This window comes from Microchirus variegatus, assembly GCF_963457635.1.
Source record: "Microchirus variegatus genome assembly, chromosome: 21".
NCBI classification, from domain to species: Eukaryota; Metazoa; Chordata; class Actinopteri; order Pleuronectiformes; family Soleidae; genus Microchirus; species Microchirus variegatus.
Genome location: NC_139822.1, coordinates 6646058 through 6671402, shown reverse-complemented (window position 1 = coordinate 6671402; position 25345 = coordinate 6646058). Strand labels below are relative to the sequence as shown.

Here is a 25345-nt window from a genome sequence, read left to right as displayed (position 1 = left end):
GCCACAGTTTGTCTTTAAATACATGTTTTGCCGTTAACCGTTATCTCCGTGGTGTGTTTGCGTATTTTGACACCGTAGGGCGTCGTTTCGTCCAGTCTCCACGTTGAATGCAGAGCGGTTAACTTGCTAACTATTGCTAGGTAACGTTAGCTTAATTAAGCTGAGGCCGGGGTTTGTCGTCAGTTTTGTGTGTTTCATTCACTTCAGTCACTCGGTGTCGCTATTAAAAGAGCTGATTAATTTGACCTAAACAGACTGTTGTAAATGTCACGTGAAATGGAATGCTGCAGGTCATGGCTTGATACTCACATTCATTCGTTTATTAGTTGCACCCAGGGAGAATAATGCAGTCTAATCAGTTATTTCTTATTAACGTTCTAATGTTACGTTTCTGTTAAAACTGTTTTCCTGAGGTCTGTACTATGACGCAAGTTCAACAGACTCAGGCTTTCTTTTTGACGCGTCATCTGACTCTATTTCACCACAAATTGGACCTATCATGTGCCGCGTAATAGTGTTGAGAAAGAATAATATTTTAACAAGGAAGCAGCTCTGTTATGAATTATTTGTCCACTTAAACTTTAAGTTTTGCTTCCAAGTGTAGGCTTTATTGGTTCGCCAACGCACTTGAGGGGGAAAGGTGAGGTTAAGGATATGAATATGTAACATGCAACTTCACCAATTACTATTCTGCTGTTAAAGTGTTTAAAAATATATTTGAAATGTAATTTTTTTTTTATTAAGTTCTGACATTATTGAGTCGTTCAATGTCTCCTCAGAGCAGAGCAAGATGATAATAAATGTGCTAAACTCTGCAAATTTGCAAGAACCAAGCACCAAGTGATGGCGATTTGCCGCTATGATACTTACAAATGCTGCTTTGTTGAGTTAAAGTTTGTTCATAGCATCAGTGCCTCAAGAGATGACGGGTAGTTCCATTTATGTTAAAGAGCATGAGATCAAATCTGAACATAACCTGGTCTGGGCCAGGTTAAGCTTGCAGCAGGTTAAAAGAGAGCCACATCCGTGACATGGTAAACTGTGGTTTTAGGCTCTGTACCTCGCTAACCCAATAATCTCTCTTCATAGCACAGCCCATAAGACCTCCAAGAAGAAGTTTATGCTTTTGAAGAAGAGCTTTTTGGTGATTTAAGGCATTTGGCTTATGTGTTGTATTTTTATCTTTAACCTTCAACTCTCCTGCAGTTACATAATAGAGTGCCGACAACTACGTCAACAATAAAACAATAACCCCAGTTACAGTAAGGGCAACAATAATAACATTAGCAGCCACATAAAAAATGAAACCTAACCTAGCTGCATCAGTTTAAAGTAATTTATTGTGGAGCAAAATGTGTTTGTGTGGGATCACATGCATCTATTTCAATACCTCGTCTTCTTTCTGTCACACTCGCAATACAAATACAAACAACAACAAACAATACAACACACTTCTGCCAAGGCCAGGTCAGTTTCCCACAGTGTATTTAAAAAAAAAAAAATGCTTTTCTAGTTTTGATGACCACTCAAAGCTGCTTTACACTGCAGTGTAGGTATCCACCCCCATTAATTCTCAACGTAATGGCCTTAAGAGGGTTGTTTTACAGGAGTTGGGATAATTATGTGAGATGGCATTAGTTTGAGCTAGATGTTCTTTATAAACTGATAACTGAATGTAGGTCAGGACGCTGATTGACTGCTGTTCCAAGTGTCAACTGGCTGCAACATCACCCATAAGAATCTAAACTCCCATTTTAAAATCCCAATCTGGCCATCAGAATTTCAGAGGCATCACCTGCAACCAGGCACCGATGAATGAATTAAATTCATTAATTCATTCATCAATGCCATTCATTATCTTTTATTTTCTTTTAAATGGAACATTATCATTATCTTCAATTGAAGGAGAGCTGATTGAAACCATTATCTTGTTATAGATAAAGCCAGAAGTAGAGGATAATTTTTCCATTGTCTACCATTCAAACTCAGTTTTTTTTTAGTGGCTATTCGGTATATTTTCACTTCCTGTTTGGCATGAGGAAAAAATACCATCTTTGGTTAACTTGGACTAATAGCTGAATTATAAGTATAACAACACAGAGTTAACCATCCACTATTTTGATACTTGATTAATAATTTTGAGTCAAACTGTAAAAATTCTCAGCTTTTTCAGTTGGACTCTTTTATGGTTGATGTTGTTTTCTATGAATGTGACTCTTAGGTTATTGATTTGTCCGACAATCTCAAATTCAATTTTAACAATTATATTTATGATGACTAAAAGTATTGATTTTCAGATCAATTTTCTGGCAAGTAACTTCTGTACTAATCATACTGAAATTCAAAGTCTTACATCTGCATTTTTCCTGGTAGAATGGAGAATTCGGAGACCAGCCCCCCCTTGGGAACCTCAGCAGTGCCAGACAGGAGTATGGTGCGGCCCTCAGGACCCCCTGGTCTGCTGTCCGAGTCAGCCAGACCCTCCAAGCACAGGGAGCTCCCATCAAAGTCACCAAGGAGACGACGGGAGGGGAAGAGTTCACATCGACGGGGGGATGGTCATGAACAGCTGCTCTGGGAAATGGAGAGGCGGAGGTTGCCAGGCCAACACGAGCACTTGGAGCCCTCTGGGTCAGCAAGCGACACATCGGAAAGCTCACCTAAGAGGTTTGCACAGCAGGTCGCCAGCTGGTCTTCCATGCCACTGGCACAACTCTGCTACCCGAGGACATGAGGTGATAGTGTTTTGACTTCTTTTTTTTTTTTCTTAAATTCTCACAGGAGAGCCCACTTTCTACATGGACCATATCCAGCCACTCACTTTGGACCCAAAGCCTGTATTCTTCCCAACCCGACATCAGTCATGTAAGCTTGACGGTGCTGAGTGTGTCAAACTTTGTGTGGAACAAACTGACCAGAGTATACTTTTACTGTTTGTTGGGGACATTGACACAAAGTGCTTGTGTAACTGAGTAAGATAATATAGATATGAATGCTCTGATTGGATCTTGACAGGCAATGGTATGCCTCACTGAGAGATCACAGAGGCTTATTGTCAGCTGATCAGAGTTTTTTCCCTGAACCTTGAAAACCATCTGTATGCCTGCTGTTCACTATGCAAAGGAGGAGAGTAAAATGGTAAAGTAGATTAAGATAATTGTTTTGGAATTTGGACTTCACTTACACAGATGTAATATGAAAGTATCATTACACTTAATGACTTCAGTTGTTAGTGCAGTGTAAGCTTCATTTATTTGACAATGCGTGATACAATGCCAACATTTGACTGTTTTGGGGCTGTCAACAAAAGGCAGCCAATGTGATTATGCTTATTTTGTTCTATGTGTTTGAACTTTTTGATCACTTTTTCTGTCTGCGTCTTTATAAGTTTTCTAGATTTAATGTTCATTTTCAAACATAATCAGTACAGAAGCTTTATTTAGAATTTACAGGGGGCTTTTTAGACATCAGTGATTAATAGTTCTTTCTTATTGTGTCTATAATTTGTTTGTTTACCCACTCACGTCAACTGTCTGTATCTGTTCTTGTTTTTCAGGCACATCCAGGACCCGGCCAGCCAGCGGCTCACATGGAATAAACCTCCAGTCAATGTGCTGGTCATCAGAAAAATCAGAGATGACAGCTTGGTGGAGCCTTTTAAAGAACTCTGCAGATTTCTAGTGGAGGTACATCATTTTAAAAGCTGTATGGTGAGAAAGTTCTGATGTCATAGTGGGATTTGGGTCTTACAGATGAGGAAAATACAGTGTTTATTTACACCCAAAATATTCAGTTTTACTTTGTTTGTTACTGTGAGCTGTGTGTGGTACATGTTAAATATTGTTATTTGCACGCTTTTCTGTAAGTCTTAAAGCTATAGTGTGTAACAGTTAAATATATAAAAGAAATGTCTGCTACATTCAAACCATTGTCAGTTGACTTCATAATTAAGCCTATCAGCTCCACACAACTCACTCACGCCAGTGTTTTGTTTTTGTCTGTGGTGACATTTCCGAGCTGCACACCGACACATTTTATGTCACGTCTGAGTGCGAGGAAAGGGATGCAGCTTCATACAAAAGCACTCAGGATGAAAACACCATTAAGCCCCATGAAAAGTTTCAGAAGTGGATTCTACTGCTAAAAATAAACCTGGACTTTCAGTAGGATGTCACAATCGCATTTTCATTGCAACATAATCGTGCAGTATTGAAAATGTGTGATTCGCTGACAGAATGCAAAGCAAACCAAGTGCACTGTCTGACTATGTGACTGCATGTACCAATCACAGCTGCTGCTGTTTCCTTCACCACACAGCTCCTGGTTGCAGTCTGGACAAGTAATTATATGTTAAAAGACAGATTTACAGCACATAACTTACACAATTACTGCAGAAGGAAACATCATAAAACATCCCCTCTTTGTTCTGTGTTTGTGTGTGTGAGAGTAGAGGGGAAGAAAAGACAAAAGTAGGTCAGAGACTGTACTGTTTTGGTAATTACTCAGAAGTCCATGGAGTGTGATTTAGGTTCTGCAGTGGAGCTTTGAGATGAATTTTTGACAGTATAAATAAGACTTGTGTTCAGTGTTCATGATTAAAATGTGATTTATGGATGTTCAGTCTGCATTTGTATGTTTCTCAAACATAATTTAAAAATATATGTATGTCTGCTTGATTGTTTACAAACACAACTGATATATACTAGCATCAGAAAACCTCACAAATTGTGATTTATTTTGTTTTTGTCTGTAAAATTACTGTTTGTTCTAACACTTGTCGGTGAGTATATCAGTAGCAATACACACTGCGATATTTGTTTTTTTTTTATCAAAAGAAATAACTGTGTTTTACATTTGGTAAAGAGTTTGTTTCTTATTCACTGTCAAATAACAACACACTGTGGTAGAACAGGATGGAAGTGGTCCAGACATGAATGTGTATGTCTGTCACATGAAGTTCTGACAACCACGTGTGGCCGGATGTTTTCAAGCTAACAGTCAGAGTTGGATAGTGACCACACATGTATCAAATTCCCAACACTGTCATATTAACTTACATGTTTGGCATTCGCTCAGCTGTGTCTGAGTGTCTTTTGGTCATGTCAGTATTAAAGCACATCTGGGTTTTTCAGGAGAAGCAGATGATGGTGTATGTGGAGCGCAGGGTCGCAGATGATGCTACGTTGTCAAAGGACGAGGCCTTCGGCTCCATACGCAATCAGCTCTGCACCTTCAGAGAGGGTGAGACTTGTTAAACACAATGGACACTGTTTTAATCCCATCTTTTGGTCACTTGTGGAACACAACCTATCATTAGCCATATATCTGTGCTGAACTTGTCGAGACACAAAGGAACTCAATACTTAATGAGCTCATAGTTCTTTACAGAATCTTGTCAATATAACCAGTAAGAAAATATTTAACCCTTCTGTGGTACCTGTCGTTATTGACAGGATTTGGCATGCATACTTCTCATTACCATAACTCCTAGACCATCTGTGATATTTAGAAAATTCAAAAACTCTAGACTGGACAGGATGTGACCACGCCTTTCACCCTATGTCAGCTGAGATTGGCACAGCACCCCCCGCGACCCTCCTATGGAGGATAAAGTGGTAGAAGATGGAAAGCAGAGAAATAGAGCTTTGCGCCCATACAGTTGTCATTACGGTAGCCCTCAGGACTTCTGCGGAACGACTGTCCAATCACAAGATTCACCAGCGCATCACACATTTGTGACATTAGCTTCTCAGTACCGTAAAGTTATCTTTGAGAAAGGGGCAGAAGCACTCACTCATTGAAAATTTTTTGACAATAATACAGCCATAAAATCAAAATAAATCCAGGTGGCCTGATTATCATGATGGTCATAAGAGTGTTAAAGGTCCCCGGTGTAATAATAAGCGACATCGAATAGTTACACTGCGTAGAGCTCTAGTATCTAACACCATGCAGTCCCGTCATGCAACACTCGGAACCAAAACAAATTTTGGAAGTGGTGCTGTTCAAATGCCATAGACAGGATGTTTGCCAGGTAAAATGGTGGTACTCACAAAATGTAAACATGGTGGGATAGATGTTGTGCCCTGGGATGACAAAACAGTCAGGGACGAGCAAATGGGAGAACATTTTACTGGATCCTCAGAGATCCAGAGTGATGGCAAAAGTGGGTCCCTGCCATAAAACGCACTCAAAGCGAGCATAGGAGATGGAGCAATGATAACTCACACACAATGGATTATGCTTGATCACTTCATATCAGAAACAGAATCCAACGCTAAATAACTTTTTTTGTTTTCTTTATATTAAAGGGATACTTCACCGATTTGAATGTGGCTTTGTATTGCTAGAATAGCAGTAGTATTTTTTAGAAAAGGTGCTTCCCTCCCTCAGTTTTTCCCTGACTTGTAAAAAAATCTGTTTTCCCTTATCCAAATGTGCCCTACTGTGAGTCAAATGACACGTTTTGCATCAGAAAGATGAATACTGGTAGGTCTGGAATAATGTCCACTCTGGCTGTTTCCATGCTTGTGAAAAGCACCCAGGGGCATTACAAAGCTCAGATATATTCAGTCTGTTAAGTTCTGTTACACAGTTAGGTCCATAAATATTTGGACATTGACACAGTTCTCTTTATTTTGGCTCTATACACCACTACAATGGATTTGATGTGCTTTAACTGCACACTTTCAGCTTTAATTTGAGGGCATTTACATCCAAATCAAGTGAACAGTATAGGAATTAGAGCACTTTCTCTATGTGCCTCCCACTTTTTAGGGGACCAAAAGTAATTGGACAAACTAAACAATCATAAATCAAACTTTCATTGTTTAAAACTTGGTTACAAATCCTTTGCAGTCGATTCCAGCCTGAAGTCTGGAAGGCATAGACATCACCAGACACTGGGTTTCATCCCTGGTGATGCTCTGTGAGGCCTCTACTGACACGGTCTTCAGTTCCTGCTTGTTCTTGGGCCATTTTCCCTTCAGTTTGGTCTCCAGCAAGTGAAATGCATGCTCAATCAGATTCAGGTCAGGTGATTGACTGATAACATTCCATATTTGCCTTAAAATACTGCTTTTGCAGTATGCTTTGGGTCATTGTCCATCTGCACTGTGAAGCGCCGTCCAATGAGTTCTGAAGCATTTGGCTGAATATGAGCAGAGAATATTGCTGGAAACACTTCAGAATTCATCCTGCTGCTTTTGTCAGCAGTTACATCATCAATAAATACAAGGGAACCAGTTCCATTGGCAGCCATACATGTCCACACCATGACACTACCACCACCATGCTTCACTGATGAGGTGCTATGTTTTGGATCATGAGCAGTTCCTTTCCTTCTCCACACTCTTCTCTTCCATCACTATGGTACAAGTTGATCTTGGTCTCATCTGTCCATAGGATGTTCTTCCAGAATTTTAACAGCCTTTTTAGGTGTTGTTTGGCAAATTCTAATATTTTCTTCCTGTTTTTGAGGCTCACTAATGGTTTACATCTTGTGGTGAACCCTCTGTATTCACTCTGGTGAAGTCTTCTTTTGATTGTTGACTTTGAAACACATACACCGACCTCCTGGAGAGTGTTTTTGATCTGGTCAACTGTTGTGAAGGGCTTTTTCTTCACCAGGGAAATAATTCTTCTGTCGTCCACCACAGTGGTTTTCTATGTTCTTCCAGGTCTTTTGGTGTTGCTGAGCTCACCAGTGCATTCTTTCTTTTTAAGAATGTTCTGAACAGTTGATTTGGACACACCTAATGTTTTTGCTATTTCTCTGATGGGTTTGTTTAGATTTTTCAGCCTAATGATGGATTGCTTCACTGACAGTGACAGCTCCTTGGATCTCATATAGAAAGTTAACAGCAACAGATTCCAAATGCAAATGTCACTCCTGGAATCAACTCCAGAACTTTTACCTGTGTCATTGAAGATGAAATAATGAGGGAATAGTCCACACCTGTCCATGAAATAGCTTTTCAGTCAATTGTCCAATTACTTTTGGTCCCCTAAAAAGTGGGAGGCACATATAGAAAGTGTTCTAATTCCTACACCGTTCACTTGATTTGGATGTACATGCCCTCAAATTAAAGCTGAAAGTTAAAGGACATCTTGTTCGTTTCATTTCAAATCCATTGTAGTGGTGTATACAGCCAAAATAAAGAGAACTGTGTGGATGTCCAAAATTTATGGACCTAACTGTATATTGCTAGATCTCTCTGGATTTTAAGTGCTCAAGGCACTAGTATGAATTGAAAGTGGCACTGGTATGGTTCATTTTAGCCAAAACCTTTCCTGCCAACATGGCAGAATAGAAAAATTTAGTCACGTGATGTCTGGAGTTCCTCCAAGGGAGGGGGGAGTCTCAGTGGTGAGGTTTTACTGACATTGAGGATAAAATGGTAGACAATGGGATAGTTTTTTTTTGGTGGTATCGTTAAAATATGTACTCCAAAACTGTAGGGGAGCTCTGTAGAGAAAAAGGCAAAAAAGTGATCAGACTTGCAAAGTTATTGTGGCCTTCACATACCAGACAGAATGTAAACCCTCATTCTCAACGCCTTGATAAAGCCCTGCTCAAAAGTACATGTAGAAGACTTAAACTAAGGCTACAGCAACCAAACTGTTTATTTTAAAGTAAAAAAGTATACAGTTATGCAAACATAATTAACAGTGATATTTTCTAAATCTGCCAATTAAATGTTACACACTGGATCTTACAGTAGAATCTACTGTTTTCAGAAATCCATTTGTTTTTGAATGAGTAACTGACTACATATGGTGGATGTTTTGTCCGAAATCCTCAGTATACAGAAGTCATATGTATATTTTCCTTGGCCTCTTGAAACAGGAGCATTCTGACTACTTTGCTGAAGTCTTTAGAAATATCTTAATTCAAATTGTAGCAGCAAAGTGTTTTATAACTCTGGTTTCATCTACCTGCAGGCTATGATGATATCTCTGATTGCATTGACCTGATTATCTGTCTGGGTGGAGATGGGACTTTACTTTATGCCTCCTCTCTCTTCCAGGTAATCACTCATCTTTTACTTCAAGGTTCAAGGGTTTTTATTTGCCATTTGTGCTTTAACTTAAAGTCCTGTGCAGAGTTCTCTGAATCAACATCTAAAGGAAAGGGAAAGAACAGTATAATAACAAACGTAGAACAATATTATAATACAAGTACAAGAAATATAACGTATAAAAAACACTATACAGAAAAAAAAAATATAATGATTAAAAAAAGTACAAGAGATATAAAATATAAAACAGAGAGGTGGGATATGTACACAGTTTTAAATACAAGTACTAAAAACAAGGGTAAAGGGCAAGTAGAATTGCAGGTATTGCACAGTTAAGAGTATTGCACATTAATCTGAGGGTTCTGTGACAATCTGACTTTGGATTTACCTCACTTTAATGAGTTAAAATAATAATAAAAAAGATAAAGATGTATATTTCAGGCTGAAGTAGTTTTAATTTAAAGTGGAAAAATATTAATATATCATGTTTTTACAGCAGTTTTTGGGAATATGGCATTTTATGCTGCTAGGAACAAATTAGCACGTTTTTTTAACCTCTGCTTCACGGTTTCCTCCGGTACCGGGGGCAGTGTCACGCAGCGACAAAATAAAACCATGTCTAACTTTAACAAACACAGGCATGCTGCATACCCACAGAAAGGTCAGAAACTCAGCTAAAAGCTCATATAAACCATTCTTATGTTCAACAAACACAGTAAAACACCAATGGATCAAACCAGCAGGAGCGAAAAAAAACGTTACACACATTGAAAAGCGGCACCGGAGCGCCAGCGTGATTATGTAAACAAAAAAACACGTGTTGGCTGGACCGCGGAGAACAAACAGATTCCAGCTGTACCATTTTCATCACTCTACGACCAAGATTCACTGATCCAGCCCCAAAATAAGAGCAAAACAACAACTGACTTTCAAGAAATACAAGCAGAAATGTTGTTTTACCTTTGCTGTTTATCAAAACAAGTTATTTCCACCGGTACAAAACCACTTCTAATGAAGAGCTACACTTCCCAGCATGCTTTGGGGACAAATCCCAGTCTGATTGATCATTACAGAGCGACATTAGATCGTTCTGATTAGAGAATGTCCTCACAAAATGTGTCATATGCATTTGTGTCCTTTTGACTCGCTAATGAAGTGATTCTCACGCATTTGGAGACCGGGGTCTGATTCTACCGGTTTAGAGGTTTAAAACGAGCTGTCAATCACCCTAATTGACCAAGGTAAGCCAGAGCTATGGTGCTGCGTAGCTTAAGACGCTGCAGAGTCACAGAGTTTTGTTATTACGCACCGCACAGGGAGCATCAATTTAAAGATTTTCAAAACAAGTTCTTTTTAGACCAATAGTGACATGTAAATAAAATTACATCGGTTTTAATAATTTGGTACCTAAGAAATCTCAAATGGCACAGATACTTACTGTATGTCATTGTGATGTTTCAGTTATTAGGATAAATAGGAATAGTTCTGTGTGTAGTTTGCACATGATGACTGACGTGTGAATAATGAGGATCTCATACTGTGATTATTTTTTCTTTTCTGCAGGGCAGCGTTCCTCCAGTTATGGCTTTCCACCTTGGCTCACTTGGTTTCCTGACACCCTTCAAGTTTGAGTCATACAAAACTGAAGTAGCCAAAGTATTTGAAGGTAGATAGCAGTTTAATTCATTACACTTATCTTCAAACTTGTTAAGATGTTAACTGTACATGTAAACATGGATTTTTTTTCCCCCAAGGCAATGCAGCCATCACTCTGCGCAGTCGCCTGAAGGTCAAGGTGGTGAAAGACATGCTTCAGAGAAGCCCAGAGCCTCCACAGCAGCAACAGCAACAGGAGCACAATGGAGTTCTTACTCAAGTGCACACCAACAGTGAGGCTGGGAAAGTCATTCTGCAGCTGCAGGTGAGGACAAAGATGTCCAAGGTGCTTTCTGACAAAAAGTCCCTCCAGGATCTGAACTATATGCATATATTACATATCAAGTCCTTATTGTTAAAGGGTAGTAGTTTTTTGCAAAGGTAAAAGAACAGTAGCTCTTAACACTGTAGTACAGTGTGTACTTTTAAATATAAACAAATGTTACTTTAATCAAAACATAATCAAATGAGTTCACACTTTTTTGTCGACAAATCGATCGACAATCGACATGTGCTCACCTGTGTCAAAAACACGTAAAGTTCACGACCAACAAGGTTAAAGAAGCTGTGAACGAAAAGGTGAGCCTGCTGTCCAGGCCCTCTGTGCTTTCAGATGATGGTGCGCACATTGAGGAGCACAAGTCACCGGCCTGTTTTTGTGAATGGAATAGGTGAGGACGGGTCAGTAAGGTAACTATGGAGCTTCAGCCGCTGTCTATGGTGCTCAAAGGCTGCTTTGTAGGATGAGTGTGTGGCCAGTCACCTGTACCGTTAGCCTACATGACAACAGCAGTTCTCTCCAGTGGCTGTGCGTGTGTACGTGCAGTGCGAACGAGCTTGCGCTAATGTTTAGGACGGGGGTGGACACAACAATAAGCCGTTTACACGAATGAAGACAGCATCTCACCCAGTCAAGATCCTGATTTCTTTTTTTTTTTTTCACCCTCATTTTTTATTATCGCTGCTTTGATGGTCAATAATGGACATTACAGCCATGTTTTTGAGCCTAAAACAAAGTAGTACACTGTAGAATAGTTTCCAACCCCGCATTGCTGCTGTTGCTGCTGCTGTAAAAAAAAAACAATCGACTCAAAATGTCTGAAATTCCCATCCCTAGTTCACTCAATGCTGATTAAGTCTATCAGCTCCACATAACTCTATACCAAATCGGATTTTTAACTACAGCCATTGTTGTGATTGTACCTAGCTTGATTTTTCTGTCAGTCTGGACAGTAAAAAAAAAGGTTGTTTCGAGTGGGATTCTGATTAGATTTTTACAGATATTATGTTTCAATATGAATGTCTTGGTCGCTCAGAAAGGATTTCAGTGTCTTCTGCGTCACATGCAGGATGACTCGAACATCAACAGCAATGGAGAGACCTAAGTTAATTTGAGGCACGTTAAATGATTGACACAGTGGAAGACAATAGTTTAAAATTCTGAAGAAAGTTCGCAATGTGGCTCTACATAATCATTTGGGACAGTAACAGGCACAAATTTCTGTTTATTTTGTTTAGACTACTAGTTCTTACAGCTGTCAAGTACAGTAGACTCGAGCCGAGACGAGTCGTGCTGGAACTGTGTTGTGGAAAAGTATCATCACACAGAGGCTCAAATACAGACAGTAGAACCGACCCGCGGACGAGAGACGAGACCTGCACAACCGCTAACCACACTGTTCTTTTTGTTGACCTTCTGTAAACAGGATATCTTTACTCATTTGTGCCTTTTCTTGTGTATTTAGGGCACAAATTCATCTTACACATAGACTTTATCATGAACAACTTGCTGAACAGGAAGGAAGAAGAGGTGTGTCTGATGAAGCATTTGTATTTGTCAGAGATGCTATTGTAGTGAGACATTTAGTGGCAGTGAATATTATATAATCAGCAGTTCATTGACTTTGTATGAGACACTTTTCTTTTCCAGGTCTGCATGTTTTCTTTGTGTTCATTAATTATAACCACTCGGACCAGACGTTTTTTTAACGATTAGTGAATATAAACAACAGCTGTTGTTTACTTTAGTGAGTGAAATTGCATTTTAAATCCTGTTGTGTTTTTATTGGTCATCACACTGACATTTCACTTGACTGCTCTGCAGATACAGTAAATTCACACAGGAAAATTAAAAGGAAACACTATGCTCCCCTGTTTCCATAGTTCTTGGAAGTGTTTGGTCATAAACAGCTGGTGCAACTGCCTTTTGTCCACTTTCTTCATTCCTGATCATTGCACATTTCAGAGAATGCTGTAGCATCAAAATGATGATGAAGGCAGAGTGTGTATCCGTGTGTCAGCCTCATTTTACTTCCATCCTGTGTGTAATTATGTCCACACACATGCGACTATCTCAGTTCGCATCAGCTGGGTTGCCAGGGCGACAGTCATAATACAGGTAATATTGGGGAGAAAGTCAGATGTTGTGAAGTCCTGTTGAGCCTGTTGCCATGGACACCGTGGCGTCAACAGTGCAGTCAATACTTAATGAGCTCTGACGCTCTGTGACTAAACAACATTCTTCCCTGCTGCACACTGTGCACACACACAGACAGAGTGAGTTTTCAGTTCAGTGTTCTCTTTCCTTTCTCCTGGGGGTTTGTGTTTAGTGTCTCATCAATAAAACACAGTGATGGATTGTTCTGGTCTCTGAGCCAAAGTTGAACCTCACATTACATCTCGTCTGCAGCATCACGTCTGCAGGATGTTTGGGTTGTGCTCAGCTGACGTCAGTACATCTGCCAGACCTCACTGCTCTGCTCTGCTGTGTTTTTTCTTACTGACTGACTGAAGTGTGGTACATGAGCTGTGTGCTGTCTGACTCACCAGCTTTTCCATCTGCTTGTACTTTCCTCATGTCATCAGGGACTTTTCAGGCCTGTAGCACTGCATATATTGCTGACTCTTTAATTACCTAATTGAATAGAATTCTTATTAGGGCTGGGCAATATACAGTATCGATAATGTCTCTATATCACGAGACAAGATTATGGTCTTAGATTTTGGATATCGTCACATCTGGTATCTGGGACTTTTCTGTGACTATGACTTTTCCTGCTTTTTTGTTGTATTGATAATCATCATATTTATTATACTGAATACATTTATGAAATAAACTAAATATTAGAGAAATATTATTTATATTGATTGAAAAATACTTCGAATTAACAAAATTATATTTCAAAAAAGTCGCTTAATCACACAACATTAAAAAGCCAAAGCAATAAAGCAGGTATTATCTGAAATGAAAGGTAACAAGTGTATTTTAAGATCATGCAATACAGATCACAAACAGTTGATATTTTATTGTGCATATTGTGCAGATATATGGGGATATTTTATTATATCCAGGTATATGCAGGTAATAACATGCTCGAACAAATCCTGAATGTTCCCAAACATGATTTATATTTTTATAAGATCATCACACTGAAATACTTCAGTCACTAAGGCACTGGTGCTTTCTGAGGGGGTTTCTAATCTGTCCTGTGTGGGTGTGGTCTTGTCCAGGTTTTGAATGAGGTGGTGGTCGATCGAGGCCCGTCTTCTTACCTCTCCAATGTTGACTTGTACCTTAATGGACGACTCATCACCTCAGTGCAGGGAGACGGTAAGGAAACACACGCATCACACTCACACTTCTGCCATCTGTCTTTTAATGTCGCTGTTTTGTTTCTTTTCTGATTGAAAGAAAATATGACATTTTCATTTTCAACAATGGAGTCATAGTATTTAACATGGAGACAAGAACAATGATGCAAATAAATCAATTATGGTAAAGCTGCAGAAGGAAGGATCACTGGAAAAATACTTGATGACAGACAGACTTTATTAATTCCTTTAGGAGGTTCCCTCGGGGAAATGAACAACTCCAGCATACACACACAGCACTGTTAAATTAAAATTATTTACAGGAGACAGGAAAGAAAAATACCCCAGTTACCCGACACCATAAAATATAAATAAAATATTAAGATAAAATATGATATGATATGAATGATAGTTCATGTTTAGGGCCAATTCCAATTCCTATCTTAACCCTCAATCTTAACCCTCAAGCTCAACCCTTAATCTTAACTAACCTCAAAAACAAGTGTTGAGGGTTATTTTGTCACTTATAAATTGGACACCCCTTAAATGCAGATACGTCTTCAGACTGTAGAGGGCAGAATAACGCGAAAGCTGCGTCCAGTCTGTCAACTCCAAAAAAGGAGAAGAAGAACACGTTTATGTCCCGATCTGTTTGATCTGTTTGTCAGTCAAGTTATTAGGTTGTCAGTTAGTTATAAGATGATCTCATAATATGTCTGGAGGGAAGTGGAAAGTTAAAGAAAAATATATGAGTTTGCGGCCCAGGAGAGGGGGAAGGGAACATCGCAGGGGCTGTGCGCAGAAATAAAAGGGCCGTTTGTCTGCACCAGATGAGGCAGATGAGGGGGCACTACCACTTTTATATTTATGTTGCTTTATCTTACTTTTAAATGAGTAGCAAAGTATTAAACAAAAAAATTGTTGCATCGAGATAATCGTTTTAGAATCGAATCGTTGACCTCTGAATCGTAATCGAATCGAATCGTGAGGTGCCAAGAGATTCCCACCCCTAAAAACCACACATTTCTGAATTAGCATTTAACCACTTCTTCCCTGACCCTCTTTTTGGAGTCCCTGCTTGAAAATGACATGCCCAAACTAAATAGAGTAAACCTCGGCAGTTACAAGCTCTATGTGGATTATCTTGGTATCAAACTACAGATAACACACCAGAGGTGTAAGTTTCACTGTAGATGCCACTGTGTCAGACTAAATGGACATGGAACACAGAATAACTGAAGGATTTTTTTTCTTCATTGGCGATTCAAAAGGACATAAATGCATAAGGCACATTTGTGCGGACAATCGCACTTCTCTAATCAGAACGATCTAATGTCGCTCTGTAATGATCAATCAGACCGGGATTTGTTCCCAAAGCATATTGGAAAGTGTAGTTCTTCATTAGAAGTGGGGTTTTTTTCGGGTGGAAATCCAAGCTGGATTATTGTAATGTGAAGAAGAATTTCAGTGGCTTGCAGATGATCCAAAAATGCAGCAGCTCATATTTTAAGTAGAGCAGCTAAATATGAGCATATGAGTCCTGTGCTGGCCTCTCTTCACTGGCTCCCTGTCCAGACCAGGGGCCTCATTTATAAAACTGTGCGTAGGACCGACGTCAAAATTTGCGTACGCACGAAACACAGAAAGTGCTTACGCACAAAAATATCCTTATTTATAAAACGCTAATATCCCTTTATAAATCACAATCCACTCATACCACGCCCACATTTGCCTATAACTATTTAGAGAAACGCCCCTCATGAATCAATCATGCCGAAATCGGAGAGAAAAGCCAAGAAACGCAATTTCACCCAGTGTGAGGTGGAAGTACTTGTCGGGGAGGTGGAGAAGAGGAAGGCTTTATTTTTTGGTGTTCTAGAGTGGCAGCATGTGGCGGATAATGTCAATGCTGTTGCCTCAGAAGGTTGGAGTGTGGCCGAGGTGAAAAAAGAGTGGTCAGACATTAAAGTAGACGCAAAAAAGCGCCTGGCGTCACACTGGCAGAGCGTCTGTGCCACTGGCGGGGGAACGGGCCGACCGGAGCTCACCTGGCGGGGATCATCGGGGAATCCCTCCTGAGTGGAATGGTGACGGAGGTGTAGAGGGACACCGATACACGGAGGCGGAGAAACAGTCAATCTTTATTTGTATAGCCCACAGTTTACAAAACATAGTTTGTCTCACGGGACTTCACAGGGTTGGTAACATCCTCTGTCCTTAGACCTTCGACCAGGGTAAGGAAAAACTACCAGGGAAAAACCCTTGTAACAGGGAAAAGGGTAGAAACCTTAGGGAGAACCACAGGTGAGGAATCCACTCCCTGGACGGACAGACGTGCAGTAGATGTTACCCAAAACATACAATACACAATGACAAAGAATAAACAAAACAGTGAACAAAACACCAACCCGCCTCCACTCGGTCGCTCCGCTCCCTCGCCATGTACTCTCCATAGTGAAATTTTACTAGAAAAACTCCCGACACCCTTACAACACACGTGCCTAGATGTCCTACATTAGTCGGCTCCGTGGTGGTCATGGCCAGGAGGAGCCGCGGTGGGGCGTCCCTTATTTTAATTTCTGAAAGGTGGCAACCCTACGTTAGTTAGACAGTGACTGTTAATGTTATGATTATATCATTATCTGCGCCAGTAGCGCCACTTACAACTGTGTGTCTTTCTTTCTTTTTTCTTCCTCTTCTAACTTCCTGATTGATAACTCCTCTTCATTATCCTTCAGCTTCACACAGGTTAACGTGAGGAGACGTGGGGCCCCTTTAGGGAGGTTTCCTACTGAGATGTCATTGAAAATCAACCCTTGTTGTTTAAGGGGGACGGGGATGCGGCTGGTCACTGATGCATTTAGGCTCCGAGTGTCGGGAGCCCCCCTATCGGCTCGGGGCCCCAAGCAGTTGCCCGCTGCCTTGCCTGTTCATAAACTGCACGTCTACCTGTAGCACGATGAAAGTGATCAAGTGCGTTAATGCGTTAAAAACATTAACGCGTTAATTCCACAAATTAATCATCCTGCGTTAACGCGTTAATTTTGACAGCCCTAATTTTATTACACTTTGTTGTTGTTATAGCGCTATACAAATATGTTTTTTGTCATTATAATAATAATAATAATGACTGATTAGTATTAATGCCTATTGTATCTTTAAAGCGCCTCTGTATCGTGCTTGTGTCCTCCAGGTGTGATTGTGTCCACGCCCACAGGCAGCACAGCATATGCAGCTGCAGCAGGAGCCTCAATGATCCACCCTAATGTTCCCGCCATCATGGTCACACCCATCTGTCCTCACTCGCTCTCTTTCAGGCCCATTGTTGTCCCTGCTGGGGTGGAGCTCATGGTAGTATTATTATATTATTATATTATTATTAGTGTTGTTGTTGTCATCCCTTCATACACAACTGACAATGACTGTTATCGAGAACACTGTTCATACTCCTGTACATGTGTTCTTTTTCAAATTCACTAAGACATGACCACACTAAAGGCATTATTAGACAACATGGTTTTAGAGCTGGGCAAAATATTGATATTATATCTTTATCGTAACATGAGACATGATATGGTCTTAAAAGGTTGTTGCATTGATGATCATCATATATATAAATTACATTGAATAAATGAGTTGAAATACACTTTAATATAAATTGAATATTATACATACAGATTAGAATGCAATAATAATATTACAATCAACAAAAACAAACAACAAAGTTATATTTTAAAAAACACTTTAATTTTAAGGCTAATTATTTCCCATTATCAATCAATCTTTATTTTTATAGCCCACAGTTTACAAAACATAGTTTGTCTCACGGGACTTCACAGGATGGTAACATCCTCTGTCCTTAGACCTTCGACCAGGGTAAGGAAAAACTACCAGAGAAAAAACCCAGGGAAAAAGGGTAGAAACCTTAGGGAGAACCACAGGTGAGGGATCCACTCCCTGGACGGACAGACGTGCAGTAGATGTTACCCAAAACATACAATACACAATGACAAAGAATAAAAAGTAAATAGTCTTTAAATGCCAGGATCCATCTGGATCACTGGGTTTGTCACAGCCTGTAGTGAAGGCTCTTGTGGGATAACAGAGTCCTCTTTCCTGTCCTGACCTCATGTCGTTCACTGGTGTCAGCAGAACTGTAAGAGATTAAAATCAGTTAGAGATGTGCTACATGTGGATTTATGTGCTACATCTCATGGGGGGACATCGGGTAAGTGGTGAAGGTTGAGAAATCGAGGACGGGGTAGAGAAAGTGAGGCTCGTGCAAAGTCTGTGTGCTCATTCTAAGTGCATGATGGGAAATTCCCCCAGCAGTCTAAGCCTATGGCAGCATAAGCTAGACTATTCTAATCAGGACATACCTGATCTAGCTTCGACTATAGGCTATGTTAAAGAGGTAGGTTTTCAGTCTCACCTTAAAGGCGGAGACCGAGTCAGACTGTCTGACTGAAAGGGGGAGTTGGTTCCACAGGAGAGGAGCCTGGTAGCTAAATGTTCTACCACCGATTCTACTTCTAGTTATTTTAGGAATAACCAGTAGACCTGAGTTCAGGGAGCGCAGTGGTCTATTGGGTTGATATAAAGTGATTAAGACACAAATATAAGAAGGTGCCTGATTATTCAGGGCCTTGTATGTAAGTAGAAGTATTTTAAAATCTATTCTACCAGCCAAGACAGGAGTTATATGATCACGTCGTCTGGTTCCAGTCAGTATCCGTGCTGCTGCATTCTGGAAAAGTTGAAGGCTTCTCAGGGACTTACTAGGACATCCTGACAGTAAGGAGTTACAGTAATCCAGCCTAGAGGTTATAAAGGCGTGGATTCGTTTCTCAGAGTCTTGTCGCGATATAATATTTCTAATTGTCTTAATGTTGCGAAGGTGGAAGAAGGCTGTTCTACATATATGCTTAATGTGTTCATCCAGTGATAAATTCTGGTCAAACAGGACTCCTAGGTTCCTTACTGTAGTGCAAGGGACTGAAGTATTACTGTCTAGGTCTAGAGCTCCACTTAAAAGTGGTGGTCCTATATCTTTTGGCCCGAGGACCATGACCTCAGTTTTTTCTGTGTTAAGCATCAGAAAGTTCCGAGTCATCCACGTCTGTATGTCTATGAGACAATCCTGGACTTTAATAGATGGGTTTGGGTCGTCCGGTCGTACAGATACATATAGCTGGGTGTCGTCTGTATAACAATGGAAATGTATGTTATGTTTCCTGATAATGTTGCCTAATGGCAGCATGTACAGGGTAAAAAGAATAGGTCGGAGCACGGAACCCTGAGGAACTCCGTTGTTAACCTTAGTGAATATGGAGGATTCCTTGTTTACACTAACGAACTGAAATCTGTCCGATAAATAGGACTTGAACCAGACAAGTGCCGATACTTTAATCCCAACATCTTGTTCTAGTCTATGTAGCAGGATCTCATGATCTATAGTATCAAATGCTGCACTGAGATCCAGCAGGACCAGTATAGAAGCCAGTCCTTTTTCAGAGGCCATAAGAATATCATCTTTTACTCTAAGTAGTGCAGTCTCTGTACTATGGTGGGTTCTAAACCCAGACTGGAACTTTTCAAATACATTATTGCTACACAGGTGATCGCACAACTGGGCAACTACAGCTTTTTCTAAAATCTTTGAAATAAAAGGGAGGTTTGAGATTGGTCTATAGTTACTCAGAATGCTACTGTCGAGAGAAGGCTTTTTAAGTAATGACTTAATTACTGCCATCTTAAAGGCCTTTGGGACGCAGCCGCTCAGTAAAGACAAATTTATTTGATCTAGTAAGATATTACCAACTTGTGGTAGAGCCTCTCTCAGGAGTCTAGCTGGTATAGGGTCCAGCTGACATGTAGTTAGTTTAGAGGAGGAGACCAGTGAGGTCAGCTCCGGGAGGCTTATAGGAGTAAAATTATTTAGTACATGTATAGCTGGAGCTGATCAACATTTTAACTATATTTTATGGACAAAAAAATATTAGATTAATCGAGAAAATAATTGACAGATTGATTCTAAAACTAAACAGTATATTTCATTAAACACTGAAAAGACATCTCCAGCAGTGTTTCTTTGACAACCACTTTCACTTCAAGATCGAAATTGTGGCACTGAGGCCATCTCTGCCAAGATGAAAGTCTCTGAGTGAAAGAGCATTTTTTTTTAACATGGTTTCAACTTTCAACTTTCTTCCATGTAGGCTACTACACTTTAATTTTTGAAACAATACAATGCTGTCGCGTCATGGTAGTTGCACCGTATATTTTCCTTTTTTTGTCCTTTGCCAATCACACCCCTAACCTGCATTGAATGAACTGAGAGGGTGAGGGGATGAAGCTCCTACTTTGCTGACAGCATACATGCACTGACAAGAACGTTTTAAACCCTTTTGTAAGAAATTCACTCCTGATTGACTTTTGCCTTAATAAATAACCAGAAACTGCACTCATGGAGCCCACAGTGCTTATTGCCAGAAAAAGCGTGTCCGGCAAGTAGCTGTAAAAAAAAAATTGCTGGGTATGCAAAGCTTTTGAAAATTTGAGGTAAAAATTCTCAGGCTTTTTGAAGGACCATTATGGTGACTCATGAAGTAAGGGCAAGTAACTCAAAATGGAAAAACAACAACAAAAAAACTAAATTAATTATTATGCCAATTTTGTAACATTGTTTTTTTCTTTTTTTAATCCAATTTTGTCATGATACATTTGAACATGCTACCATGGAACACAATAACTTAAAGTGTGACTTTTTGAACAGATTACCACTATAAAATAGAACTAAATAATGCTGTGGAATATTCACACACACCTTAAAAGTGCAGTGTTATGGAACCATGTTGTTCACATCCAATATCCAACTAAAAATACAAAAACGAATCACTACCTGTATGTGTAGTTTATTTAAGTTTAAACATATTTGACAACATAGTATCTACACACAAATAAGTAAATGACCTCTCTCTCTCTCTCTCTCTCTCTCTCTCTCTCTGTGTCTCTCGCTCTCTCTCCCGCCCCGTGCCAACAATGCCTCGCGCTCTCTGCGCACACAGGTTAAAATGACAAACAAACAAATGCTGATCAAACGTTTTGTGCAAGTGATTTAAGGTCCTGACTCTTGTCTTAAATATGCCAGGCTTCGTTCAGTGATTGAAACAAATATATAAACATGAATGAAACGTTTACATGCAGAGCGCGCGCTCACTCGCAAAGCAGACGGCAGCGGCGCGGCCGCGCGGATGTTGTGTAATCAAATACACAGGTATGGCCGTATATTAAAAATTCATATCATAACGGAAAAAAAAAAGTATTCAGTGTGAACCGGTATACCGCCCAGAAATTCACGTCCACAGCCACAGTTCACTAGTTCTCTGTGTGTCAGAATCACAGTAGCACGGCAGACACAGTTCTTCTTACTAGTCACTCCCTCCCAGCTGGGCACACGTTGGCTGGCGTCTTTGCCGAAGATTCACGAGTGAGTGACGGCGTCGGCGAACGACTTCACGAGTGATTCATAGAACGCGGCAGTTCCATTCTCGGCCGCCAAGCTCACTGCTGAGCTCAACTGAACTAAGAAAGGAACGAATCAGTTCATGAAGTGATCCCAGTCAGTTCGTTCACTCAAAAGATTCGTACTTTCGAACAAATCACTCCTGACCGACACAACACTATCGAGCACCACAAGACGAGCTAGTGTGCTGTGCGCACGCCGCGGTGTGTTACAGCTTAGCATAGCAGCGGAGAAAACTTAATGAAAACCCACAGCTAAGCCGAATTGCAAGTTCAACAATTTGTGGTTCCAATTTTCCTTCATGTCTTTTGTACTTTTTTGCCAGTACGGATTTGAAATGGGTCTTAAATTGTATTCATTATCGTCTTTAAAAGTCTTAAATTTGACTTGTTGAAACCTGCAGAGACCCTGTTATAATAATAATAATAATAATAATAATAATAATAATGATGCATTACATTTCATGACACTCAAGGTCGCCTTGTTGATTTATTTTAGTTTTAAATTTAACCATTGCATGGCTTGGTTTAAGATTCACTGGCCAATTACTTAATTAGTATTTAAATGAAAAAATTGACATTATTTAATTTCAAGAGTGTGTCTTTTTGTAAGACTCTATAGACTCTACAATATGTTATGTCAATAACGCCGTGGGCCGCCGTTGGGCTGCCTGAGAGGTCCTACCACAGGGCTTTGCAGGTTTTCTGGGGGAAACCCTGGTACGCACCGCTGGGTGACAAGAGAGAGACCAGACCCAATCACTGCTGCTGATAAGAGTCTGGGTCTCGTCTTCAACTCGTCACTAGCCTACTGCGCAGCTTTTGATGACTTAGGCTAAAGCGTCTACAGGTGTAGCTGTATCCCCAATCCACATACATAATTATCTTTATGACGAGGGTCGAGTACAGTCGCGATGAATTCCAGGGGATCCGAGTAGATCTTAGTAAAACGTGTTGACAGATTCGCAAGAGCGCACTTTTCATTGTTTTCACTCCGTGGTCTCAACCTTTGAGTAGAAGACTTTAGCGCTGGAATGAAGGGAATAACGGATGCATCAGATGAGCTGATCTTTAGTTAACTGCTCAAAGAGAGAGAAGAAGTGTTCTGTCGCGGGGAGTTCATAATCTGCGCTGCAGACAAGTTTTGCTTTTGTGCAAAGAGACTTTCCAGCATTTAATAGATGCTGTTCCACAGTGTCCTCACATCTTGTTGGAATCTTATTGGTGTTCCAAACTGATTTTGGAAAGACTAAGCGGGTATAGACAGGCGCGTTATCACAACATCGTGGGGGAAACGGGAGGAAAAAATAGGGCGTCTTTAGGGCGTCCTGCCTAAAAGTAGGGTGTCTAATTTCTTATTATTTTCAGTACAGAGCGTCCCCAGGACCAGACGCCCTGCTGGCTAAAAGTCTGCTTCCAAATGTTTCTTCACCTAGCCACTCGGAGACTCATGGTTCAGTGATCGTAGCTTAACCCTAACCCACCATGTTTAAAGTCACTTACATCACCTTTCTTCCTGGTTCTGATGCTCAGTCTGAACTTCAATCAGGTCATCTTGACAATGTCTACATGTCTAAACCCTTAAATGTTGCTGTCATGTGATTGACTGAATAACCACTTTATGTTTACAACTCCTGCATATAATATAGATTAGATTAGTTAATAGTCAGGTAACTTCTGCCCAAGTTTCCCTCATTCATTTGAGCAGCGATGCCCAGTGAGTGGTGTCAGGGACTGGTTCAAAGCCCCTCAATTTTATTAATTACAATACCAATATTTGCCCTAGCATATATTGCATGGGGAAGGACGATATCACCAAATTTATATTTTGAGCCACCCCTAGTCAGCATGGGTTAACGATAAAGTAAAATGGTAATCATAAGCTTTTATCTCAGATTTATCTCAGAGCAGCAGAACCTCAGTCTGGTTTTTTCCTCTTCTCTCCTGGAACAGATCACTTTGTCTCCAGATGCCAGAAACATGGCCTGGGTGTCATTCGACGGCAGGAAGAGACAGGAAATCCAGCATGGAGACTGGTACTGTTCAATTCACCGTTAATACCATTTTTACAATGCCTCTCCTCTCTTTACGATTATTACGGTCTGTGTTTCTCTGCCAACAGTATCAAGATCACTACGTCATGTTACCCAGTGCCGTCCATCTGCTGCCATGACCTGGTGTATGACTGGTTTGAAAGCCTGGCCCAGTGTTTGCACTGGAACGTGCGCAAGAGGCAGGCGCGACTGGCTGACGTCTCTGACTCGTCCGACACTGAAAACTGAACTCTGCTCAGCAGCCGAGTGAGTGAAAATAAGGGAAATGACCGCAGCAATGGGCTGACACTTTGAGCACATGTCCACTCAGAATAGCATGTACAATGATAGAGTATCTTAAACCATCTTCAACTCATTACATTCCCATTAACTGAAGCGCAAAGACAGAAAGCATGTCTCTCATTTAGATAAAAACACTGCTGTATCGTCATGTGATATCAATGGTCTGAAGCTACTGAATCACAATCTTGTGTTTGTCAGCTTTGCTCGAAAAACAATGAAACTAAGCGAACGCTCAGTGCGCACTGTGGCCGGCACAGAGCAGCTTCGCTCAGCCTGTCCTGAGGACCAATCACAGTTCTTGCTGTCTCCGTTGTCCCTTGACGGAAGTGACGGACACTTAAAAAATATTTAGTGCAGTCGGAGACGACGCAGAGGCTCTATACACAGGAGTATAAATTGTATACATATGAGATGTATTTAATGTAATTTACTTATTTTCAAGATGATACACTTTTAATTAGTTGTTGTTAATTAGTGCTGTTTCTGTTACGTACATAGTTTTTCACACTTGTGTGCCTATTTTTATATTTTACGCAGAGAAACTCACATTTTTGTTTGGTGTGTAAAAAAGTAGAAATGTTAATCAGTGTGTACCAAACCTGGAAAAGATGATTTGCTCAAATGTCTTCATTTGTTCACAAACCAAAATGATTCCGTTTTCTTTGTCATATGGAGGAAAGAAACCAGAAAATATTCACATTTAAGAAGCTGAAGAAAGTGAGAGCTTCTGTTTAAGTCAGTAATTTAGTTATCGATTTAATATTAGTTGTTACAGCCCTGTAATCAACATCAGAAGCAGAAATCATTTGTAAGAAAATAAAGATTTTAAAACTTTCCATTTTTGATATCGTCTGTTCTGTGTGAGCCTTTCTTCAAGGAGTTTGCATGTTCTCCCCGTGTGTGCGTGGGTTTTCTCCGGGTTCTCCGGCTTCCTGATGGTGGTGGTCTGAGGGGCCGTTTGGCGCACATTGGCAGCCACACTTACGTCAGTCTGCTCCAGAGCAGCTGTGGCTGCACGTAGCTTATCATCACCAGTGAGAATGTGTTAATTAATAATGGCCAATTTGTAAAGCGCTTTGGGGGTCTAGAAAAGTGCTCTAGAAATGTAATTATTAATAATAATAATAATAATAATAATAATAATAATAATTGTAATGTAAAGTAGTGAACTGGTCAGGTTTGGGCCTTGAAGAAGCTGGCTGTTGAGTGAGGCTCCTT

At 40.3% G+C, this 25345-nt stretch overlaps 1 protein-coding gene across 1 annotated transcript; it reads left to right on the top strand.

Moving 5' to 3' along the window:
• nadkb (NAD kinase b) lies at positions 1 to 24831 on the top strand. The gene is made up of 12 exons (XM_083907936.1): positions 1 to 140; positions 2374 to 2667; positions 2782 to 2865; positions 3557 to 3686; positions 5115 to 5241; positions 8944 to 9029; positions 10584 to 10686; positions 10775 to 10941; positions 14187 to 14286; positions 17461 to 17618; positions 23745 to 23827; positions 23914 to 24831. Exons 2-12 carry the CDS (start codon positions 2375 to 2377, stop codon positions 24071 to 24073), a joined length of 1491 nt encoding a protein of 496 aa, XP_083764062.1. The 5' UTR covers positions 1 to 140; position 2374; the 3' UTR covers positions 24074 to 24831.
• The last annotated feature ends 514 nt before the right edge of the window (positions 24832 to 25345 follow it).